We start from the raw sequence: 9,917 nt of genomic DNA, 5'->3' as shown, positions 1-9,917 counted from the left end.
GACTTGGAGGGGAACTTCCAGGTGGTGATGTTCCCATCTATCTGCTGCCCTTGTCTTTCTAGGTGGCAGTGGTCATGGGTATTGAGGGAGCTTTGGTGAGCTTCTGCAGTGTATCTTATGCTTTGTCCTGGATGGTGTCGAGCTTCTTGAGTGTTTTCGGAGCTGCTCTCATCCAGGCAAGTGGAGAGTACTCCATAATACTCTTGAATTGTGGCTTGTAGATGGTGGACAGGCTTTGAGGATTCAGGAGGTGAGTTACTCACCACAGAATCCCTAGCCTCTGACCTGCTCTTGTAGCCACAGAATTTATAAGGCTAGTCCAGTTCAGTTTCTGGTCAATGGTAAACCCCAGGATGTTGATCGTCGGCGATTCAGCAATGGTAATGCCATTGAATGTCAAAGGGAGATGGCTAGATTCTCTCGTGTGACCTGCTGTTTTTAATTGGAAGTAGCAAACATCCCTTCAGACAGATAGTGCTGAGTTGCCTTTAAGGCATATAAAAAAAATGAAGCAAATTGAAAAATTTCCTGCTTGCTGCTTTGGAGATTTATGACAATTTCCAGTCAGATGTGAATTACTCAGTCCTTCTCATAACTTGCTCTCGGCCCTCCCCCTCTCCTGACTTTCTATGCAAAGCACTGGGATTTGATTGAGATGGCACTCCCTCATTTGGTTGATGACACTCACAACCTTATGGTTTTAATATTCAAATTTAACCTGAATCGAAAATGCACTGTTGCGGTTCCTCCTTTGCTTTCGAAAGAAATAATTTCAGTCACCAATTACTTAGTTTTGGCTTAAACTCGTTCATTCATACTTTGTAGGACATAGGAACAGGAAGAGGCCATTCAGCCCTTCAAGCCTGTTCTATCATTTGATTCGATTCTGGCTGATGTGGATCTGATCTCCATCTATCCAATCTCGGCTCCGTCATTTTATAACTGGCGTAGCAAAAGAAAAATGGTTCAGTACTTTTCTTGAAAAGAAACCATCATCCTTTTCACTGACGGTTTATTTTTGTGCAATATTTTTTAATGGCTTTTCAGATCATTCCTTTTCTGAAGTGCTTTAATTTATTTAAAAAATATTTTTTCAGTGAAGTTTTTTTATTCGTTCATGGCACGTAACTCTTTTGGGTCGAACAAATAAACTAAATTAACAAAACCAAAAAATGACGCTCCTGATACCGGGAAATGTGGCCCGCCATTGACAGTTAGAGCAGACAATCGCAAACTGATTCATGTTGGCGTGAAACCAATTTTTGGCTTTCCCGCCATATTGCACCCATCCCCCCTCCTCCCTTCAGCGTGGAAAATTCCAGCCGTCATCCCAAGCCTTTTTGTTGACAGCAGTGGTTCGCCATTGTCTGCTGCTATCAGGGACAGGGCAAGGAGGCTGATCTCAAATTGACCTCAGTCACAGCAGGAGTCAAACCCATGGTGTTGACATTATTCTGAACCACATGCTAGCCAACTAGACAACTGAGCTAACTGTGTGGAGGCTCTGAAACTCCACCACCCACCACCAACCCCCCCACCTCTCTCCTGCTTTAAACGTATCTCTTTCTGTGGCTCGGTATAAAATTGTACTTGATAGTTCGCTCGTGAGGTGCCTTGGGAGACTTCCCTCTGTCAAATGTGTTATATAAGTATTATTGTTGTCCGTTAGTGTTGGAAATCTCAGCAGGAATTCTGCTCCTCATTCTCCAGAAGGAAGACCCAGTTAAAAAATGTTCAAATTCCAGGAAAAATCAGTAATATTGGAGTTCCATTTTAAGGTATACAAGCTCAGTTTGGACAAGTTTTACCGGCTTTTCCAGTTATCAGTTGAGGTTTAAACAATAGACCATTTACAGAAATATCAGTCTGAATCTGCTTCCCTCTTCACATTCAGTGACATCCATTTATAGTCAAAGACAAAAGTTTTCAATCCAGTACCAATAAAATTTTAATTCTCTTCCCCTTCCTTCACCGGCATTTCTCTTGAAATCCCTATTTCCTGGTGTTTAGTTTGCACTGTGAATAGTTGTGGCCTATTGCCTGGAAGGGTGGTGAATAAAAAAGATTGAGCAATAACTTTAATTCAGAAACTGAATGGATTGTCATCTTGAACAAGAAACACTTACGGGGGGCTATGGGGAAAGAGAGAGGAAGTGGGACTAATTGGATTGCTTTACCAATGAGCTAGGACAGATGCAGTGGGCTGAATGGTCTACTTCTCTGCTACACCACACGGACTGCAGCGGTTCAAGAAGGCAGCTCACCACCACCTTCTCAAGGGCAATTAGGGATGGGCAATAAACGCTGGTCTAGCCACGATGCCCACACCTCCCACTAACTTTTCAAAGAAACCTATAAATACAGATTGCTCTCAACAACAGGCCAGTTGTGTTTAAAAAGTTTTGAATTGATATTTTTTACTGACTGGGTTCTGTGATTCTCTCAGTTTTAAAACACCAAAAGGTAACAAAAAGGGCTGCCTGGGTATGAATGGAGAGAATGAAGAAGGGAATAAACGCTCCTAAGGCTTCCACTTTTGACTAAAGCTGGCTCTGCAGCTGGTGAACAACGAAGGGGGGTCCAACAGTCTATTCGGGGACACGCACTGGGGGTTTGTCCATGCAGTAACTTTGGAATCACGAGGATCAGTCTATCAATATCCACAGCCAGGATTTTTAGGATGGTGGGATTTCCCATCCTGCTATCTGAAGAGTTGACAGGAAGCACATTCCCACCAACACTGCCTGCCCCGCAGCCATTTTACCCTCCGACAAGCTTTGATTGGCTGGGGAAGGGACGCCCACTCCTCACTCAGGAGGAGGCCCCGCCTTAGGGAGCTGCTGGTTAATCTGATTGGCCAGCTGCAGCACCAGGGGGTGCAGTGGGCGGGACCGGGACTGCACACAGCCCCACACTGCGCCCCCTACCCCCCTCCCCCCCCCAACCCTAAATCCCGGGAGTCCAGGATAAGGTAAGTTTTGGGGGTCTCAGGATGTGGAGGTCTGGTTGGGGGGGGGGGCGGGTTGGCAGTGGACAGAGGGGGGGTGGGGTTGTCACGTCAGTGGAGAGGCCGGTAGAGAGGGAGGTCCTGCAGTTACCAGACCTTAAGTGGGAAGGATGCAGGGGTGCGCCCAGTGTTAAAAGGGGGCTGCTGATGAAGGTGCACCCTCCCCACTTCCTGTCCAAGGCTTCCCTCAAGGCCCAGAGCTCCTCCCACCAGCCTGAAAATTGAGGCTAGTCAGGAAACGGCCCTTGAGTGGACAATAATTGGCCACTTAAGGGCCTCAGAAGGGGCAAGGATGGGCTGGTCAGCTGGGGCCACACCCACTCCAGTATAAAATTGTAGAGAGTTCGGGGTGGGCAGGAACCCCCACCTACAAACCCGCTGGCCGGGGAGTGTTAAATTCTGCCCCACACCTCTCTGCATTTCAGTAATCTTTTAAGTGAAACCAATTAAACCAAATCAACAAAATTGGGATAAATCAGGCACAGCCCCTAATTCAGGTCAGCTGTAAAACCAAGAACAAAATTTAAAGGAACCTTACAAACTTTAAATCAAAATGTGATTAAAGGGGTCAACAAAACACCCCAGTCCCCGCGGTGCCCACCGAGCACGTCTCTGCATTTCAGTCTGACTCTGTCTGGAGGGTCACTTAACTCTGGCTGGACACATTCCAGGAGATATTGGTGGAAGTGACATCACGGAGAATGGGCAGGTCTGGAGGCAGGTCTGGGAACGCTTGAGAGCAACACGTTCCCAGGATGACATCTTGTGTCCGAAATATCACCCCCCACCCCGCCACCCCCCCCACCCAATGTTAACCCAAGGAGTGCACATGATTCTGATGATCAGCCCCCTCCCCGGTCTTGGGCCTATCCTGGGTGAAGGAGGACCCTGCCTGTAAGCTCCCAGTTCCAGCTCCCGCCAACGCCGGAATCATTTAAACATCCTGGGCCAGAGAGCTGTTCCAACCAATCAGAGCTGCGGTGCTGCAATTCCCACTCGGAAGCGGCCCGGCTCCCATCAGCAGCCAGCGGGAGTGTCTGAACATTGGGCAGCCTCTGAGCGTGCGGATGCGGGACCCACACAGACAGTGTCAGCCAACTGCATTGAGGAAGGTGCTGTCCAGACTAACACAGAGGGGAGAAAGGAACTTGGCCTTCTCCCTCCACCACTGGTTCAAAATCTACCAGAAGGCTCTCTTTGCCCACCGGGAGGTTAATGCCCACTCCAGGAGCCTGCTGGCCATTCCGGGAGGGCTGCCAACTGTAGCTGGCTCACTGCGTTTCTGTTTCAAACCCCACTGTATCTGCCTCTCTCTATCACTCTAACTATAGCTGGATCTCTCTTTCTACCCCTGTGTGTCTGCCTGTTTCTGTGGCGGCCTCTGGGTCTCGCTCTGTTTCTGTGGAGACGTCTGGGTCTCGCTCTGTTTCTGTGGCGTCTGGGTCTCGTTCTGTTTCTGTGGCGGTGTCTGAGTCTTGCTTTGTTTCTGTGGTGGCGTCTGGGTCTCGCTCTGTTTCTGTGGCGGCGTCTGCGTCTCGCTCTGTTTCTGTGGCGGCGTCTGGGTCTAGCTCTGTTTCTGTGGTGGCGTCTGGGTCTCGCTCTGTTTCTGTGGTGGTGTCTGGGTCTCGCTCTGTTTCTGTGTGGCATCTGGGTCTCGCTCTGTTTCTGTGGTGGTGTCTGGGTCTCGCTCTGTTTCTGTGCGGCGTCTGGGTCTCGCTCTGTTTCTGTGGCAGCGTCTGGGTCTCGCTGTGTTTCTGTGGTGGTGTCTGGGTCTCGCTCTGTTTCTGTGCGGCGTCTGGGTCTCGCTCTGTTTCTGTGGCGGCGTCTGGGTCTAGCTCTGTTTCTGTGGTGGCGTCTGGGTCTTGCTCTGTTTCTGTGGTGGTGTCTGGGTCTTGCTCTGTTTCTGTGTGGCGTCTGGGTCTCGCTCTGTTTCTGTGGTGGTGTCTGGGTCTCGCTTTGTTTCTGTGCGGCGTCTGGGTCTCGCTCTGTTTCTGTGGCGGCGTCTGGGTCTCGCTCTGTTTCTGTGGTGGCGTCTGGGTCTCGCTCTGTTTCTGTGGCGGCGTCTGGGTCTCGTTCTGTTTCTGTGGCGGCGTCTGGATCTCACTCTGTTTCTGTGGAGACGTCTGGGTCTTGCTCTGTTTCTGTGGCAGCGTCTGGGTCTCGCTCTGTTTCTTTGACAGCGTCTGGATCTCACTCTGTTTCTGTGGCGGTGTCTGGATCTCACTCTGTTTCTGTGGAGACGTCTGGGTCTTGCTCTGTTTCTGTGGCAGCGTCTGGGTCTCGCTCTGTTTCTTTGACAGCGTCTGGATCTCACTCTGTTTCTGTGGCGGTGTCTGGGTCTTGCTTTGTTTCTGTGGAGACGTCTGGGTCTCGCTCTGTTTCTGTGGCAGCATCTGGGTCTTGCTCTGTTTCTGTGGCGGTGTATGGGTCTAGCTCTGTTTCTGTATAATTCTCTCTGCGTCTGTCTGTCCCTCTGTGTGGAATTTTCCAGAACACCACCCCAAAACCCCCCCCCACAGTGGGTTTACCGGCAGGTGGGAGGGGATGGATGAAGCGGGAGTTGATGAGGTGGATTTCCTCTGGTGTAAAACCGGTGCATTCCTTCAATGTTGTTGCCTAGTGACATTTTCGTCATGGTGGAGCCCCATTCCCACCAGCGGCCGGCGTGAACCCGCTTTACACCCCGTCAATGTGGTGAAGATGAAAGTCCAACCGGAATGATTCCCCCAGCCCAACATTGCGTGTCACCAGCATCTTTACACACCGGTCCCGGACCCCACCCCCGGGCCAAAGTGGGACTTACCCTGTGAGAAGGCGTGGGACACCTCGCAGAGATGGGAAGGGGAGAGTGGAGGCCTCGCTGGAACACCACGTGCTGCAGCCACTGAGCCGAGCATCAGGCACATGGGACCTCCGACCTTCAGGACCTTCCAGCAAGTCCATCTTCTCTCCCCAGTGTTGGGTCGGTTGATGAAATATGGCATCCAGATACGATGGTGGGAAACAATCCCACCCACCCGGCTGGACAAAATGTCGGAAAGCACCCGACTGCATCGTGAATTAGGTCAGAATTGCTCAAGATGGCGCAAATTCCCAGTGGCTTCCGCAATGGGAAACTCCCAAATCCCACCCCCACCACTGGGCTTGGTCCCAGTCTGGAAAATTCTGCCTTGTCTCACATCATTCTGTCTGCCTGCCTGTCTCTCACTGTCTCTCTCTCTCTCTTACTCCCCCTTTCACTTTGACTCGAAGATAATTAAAGACTAGACACTGCTGGTTTGAAGAGGAAGATTATCGAGAAATACGTTGGTTCAAATGGCTCTGCCATAGTCTTGGGTTTAGTTGGGTCTGTCCCGTTCTCTCTCACCCGCCCACTGCTGTGTTTAAACTGACAGCAAGTGACAATATTATGTTTTTTATTTGTGCAGATTCCTACTAATGCGCTGGGGGTTTAATCGCATGCAACATTTGGAATTTCCCCTCTGATTCCCACAATTCATGCAGATCCCAGTCTTCCTGATGGCGCAAAGCAACACCTGATACTTTTATTACATATCAAGGGATTGAATAAAAACCCTCCTCGGAAATTCCCCTCCACCTACCCCCTCCCCTCCCCTCCCCTCACTGTAATTTCCCTTTTGAGAGCTTTAATATAAAGGGGAAAGGTTTTACAGAGAGCAGAGAGTGAGTTTCAACCCAGAACTGAAACACTATGGCTGTAAGGCAGCAGATAGAGAGGTGCCTCATGTCCTATTCAGTGGCAGTGACTGCTCTCTTCATCTGTTCTAACATTGCCCTGGGGTTATATGTCCGGAAATTTGGATTCCAGGTAAGGAAATTCTTTTGTCGCGGAATATTCTCGGTGTGTTCCTTCAATGAGTTGCCTTGTGACATTTTGTCTTAATGTAATGTTAAGCCTCCTCATAGATAAGTGTTCAGTGGGCTAAACGTAGATATGCCCCTCCAGTGCAGCAGACCACCATTATTGCCCCTCTGACAGTGTGGCACACCTACAGTATTGCCCCTCTGACAGTGCAGCACTCCCTCAGTACTGACACTCTGACAGTGTGGCACACCTACAGTATTGCCCCTCTGACAGTGCAGCACTCCCTCAGTACTGACCCTCTGACAGTGCAGCACTCCCTCAGTACTAACCCTCTGACAGTGCAGCACTCCCTCAGTACTGACCCTCTGACAGTGCAGCACTCCCTCAGCACTGACCCTCTGACAGTGCAGCACTCCCTCAGGACTGACCCTCTGACAGTGCAGCACTCCCTCGGTACTGACCCTCTGATAGTGCAGCACTCCCTCAGTACTGACCCTCTGACAGTGCAGCACTCCCTCAGGACTGACCCTCTGACAGTGCAGCACTCCCTCAGGACTGAACCTCTGACAGTGCAGCACTCCCTCAGTAGTGACCCTCTGACAGTGCAGCACTCCCTCAGGACTGACCCTCTGACAGTGCAGCACTCCCTCAGGACTGAACCTCTGACAATGCAGCACTCCCTCAGTACTGACCCTCTGACAGTGCAGCACTCCCTCAGGACTGAACCTCTGACAGTGCAGCACTCCCTCAGTAGTGACCCTCTGACAGTGCAGCACTCCCTCAGGACTGACCCTCTGACAGTGCAGCACTCCCTCAGGACTGAACCTCTGACAATGCAGCACTCCCTCAGCACTGACCCTCTGACAGTGCAACACTCCCTCAGGACTGAACCTCTGACAATGCAGCACTCCCTCAGTACTGACCCTCCCTCAGGAATTTACACTGGATTGTATGGGGAATGGCTGCATCTTGGGGATGGCCAGGGGGAGACACTCTTCCCCCTGATCTACAAGCAGCGTTGGGAAGACATTGCCCTTTGGATCCAGCCAATCCCGTCTCCCATCAATTGCTGGGGTTCCCTAGGAAACCAGGGCCCACTGCCTTCAATCCAAACAGTTGCCGAAACCTCAGGTGAGGAGCCTCATTGACCAATTTAAATCAGAGAATTTCTACCCTCCAAACCCACAGCCCTCCCATACTCACCATGGTTAAAATGGTGAGGCCTATCCCACATGAACAATTTAACCCTGCTCCTCCTTGGTGCGATGTGGGTCCCACTCGCAAGTTCAGAATATGTTGCCCATCCCTAATTTCCCTTGAGAAGTTGGTGGTGACCTGCTTTCTTGAACTGCTGGTGTTAATGTGGTGTAGGTACACCCACAGTGCTGTTAGGGAGGGAGTTTCAGGATTTTGACTCAGCGACAGTGAAGGAACGGCGATATATTTCCAAGTCAAGAGGGTGAATGACTTGGAGGGGAACTTCCAGGTGGTGGTGTTCCCATCTATCTGCTGCCCTTGTCCTTCTAGATGGTAGTGGTCATGAGTTTGGAAGGTGCTGTCGAAGGTGCCTTAGTGAGTTGCTGCAGTGCATCTTGTAGATGGTACACACTGCTGCTACTGTGTGTCAGTGGTGGAGGGAGTGAATGTTTGTGAATGGGGTGTTGAGCAATTGGGCTGCTTTGTCCTGAATGGCACTCTCTGTATATTATATTCTACTTCTGCTTTTTCTAAACATATGAACATAAAGGCGTGCAGGGACAAAGTATTTTTAGATCGGACGAGGAAGTGTTTCTAGAGTACACTTAAAGATATTTGATAAGCTGTGGGAAGTTCTATTCTATCTATCAATGTCCCTAGTCGCTTGTCTGAGGACTTCAAGCATGTCAGTATTGTCAGCTGGTAAAATGGCCACGTGGTCTGAGTTTTAAATTGTGGCCGTTCACTCTAGGGTGAGTGAAGGAACAGAAAGCTGTGGGCTGTCGGGACAGTTTCCTCTATGAACCCCTTCCTGCTGGCAGGGGTCCACAGACAGAGCACTACGCTCATTAGGGAGGTGGACATATGCAGTTCCTGAGCTTGTGGTACAGTGTAAAAGGTGTACGTGCATTTCTGCAGGGCCTTTCACAACCTCAGGCCCTCCCAGCCAGTGACAACTCATCACTAAAACAGATTATCTGTCCAATATCGTGTTTCTATTGGTGGGATCTTGCTGTGCGCAAACTGGCTGCACTGTTCCGACATCACAACAGTAACTGGGCATCTAAAAGGCTTTGTTGGCGTCTAAGGTCATGAAAAGCGCCATAAAAATGGGCCTTTCAGGTGATGCGCAGCATAGAAACAAGTCAAAGATTGATCCGAATAGTTTGATCTAGGTCTGGTGTGAGAGCTTGGGTGTAATCTTCCCCGAACAAAACTGCCACAGTTAAACAGAGCATCTTATCCCCTGATTGTAGATTGGCCCCTAGTCTGGCGACAATTCCGTTTTAACATCCTCATCTTTGTTTTCAAAACACTCCACATCCTCATCCCTCCCCTGCCTCTCTGTAATCTCCACACACCCCTCCGAGGTCTCTCCACTCCACTAATCCCCACCTCTCGCGCATCCCCGATTTTGGAGGCCATGTCTTTAACTGACAAGACTCGATGCTCTGGAATTCCCTTCTGAAACCTCTCCACTTCTCTACCTCCCCTTTCCTCCTTTCGCTCGCTCTGTAAGATCCATCTCTCTCCCCGATCTTTTAGTCTCCTGTTCTAACATGCAGCTCAGTGTCGAATTTTGTCCGACCAAATGTACGTTTTTTTTTTAAATTGTGGCCATTGACTGTAGAATGAGTGATGGAACAGGAAGCTGTGGGCTGCCTGAACACAACTTCCTATGTAAACCCCTTCCCGTCGGGGTGCGAATCCACATCCAGAGCGAGACGCTGATCTGCACATTAGAGAGGTGAAGAGATGCAGTTCCAGAGCTTGTAGCACGATATAAAAGCCAGAACAAGGTTGAAAGATATCTCCGCAGTCTGATAATGGCCTTTAGTATTTGCTGCTTTAAACTGTTGCTTTGAAAATCCCTACTGTGCCATTGAA

General features: G+C 49.9%; 1 protein-coding gene across 1 annotated transcript in view; it reads left to right on the top strand.

The window, feature by feature from the left end:
• The first annotated feature begins 6,701 nt into the window (after window positions 1–6,701).
• The window catches only part of LOC121291734 (tumor necrosis factor ligand superfamily member 15-like), a 32,760-nt gene continuing 29,544 nt past the window's right edge, over window positions 6,702–9,917 (top strand). Inside the window, exon 1 of the mRNA XM_041213239.1 lies at window positions 6,702–6,836. Coding sequence (XP_041069173.1) covers window positions 6,720–6,836 — 117 coding nt within the window. The 5' untranslated portion in view covers window positions 6,702–6,719. The remainder of the gene's footprint in view (window positions 6,837–9,917) is intronic.

Source organism: Carcharodon carcharias, chromosome 19, assembly GCF_017639515.1.
Source record: "Carcharodon carcharias isolate sCarCar2 chromosome 19, sCarCar2.pri, whole genome shotgun sequence".
Classification (NCBI taxonomy): domain Eukaryota; kingdom Metazoa; phylum Chordata; class Chondrichthyes; order Lamniformes; family Lamnidae; genus Carcharodon; species Carcharodon carcharias.
The sequence above is the reverse complement of the archived record's forward strand: the minus strand, read 5'-3'. Positions and strand labels throughout refer to the sequence as shown.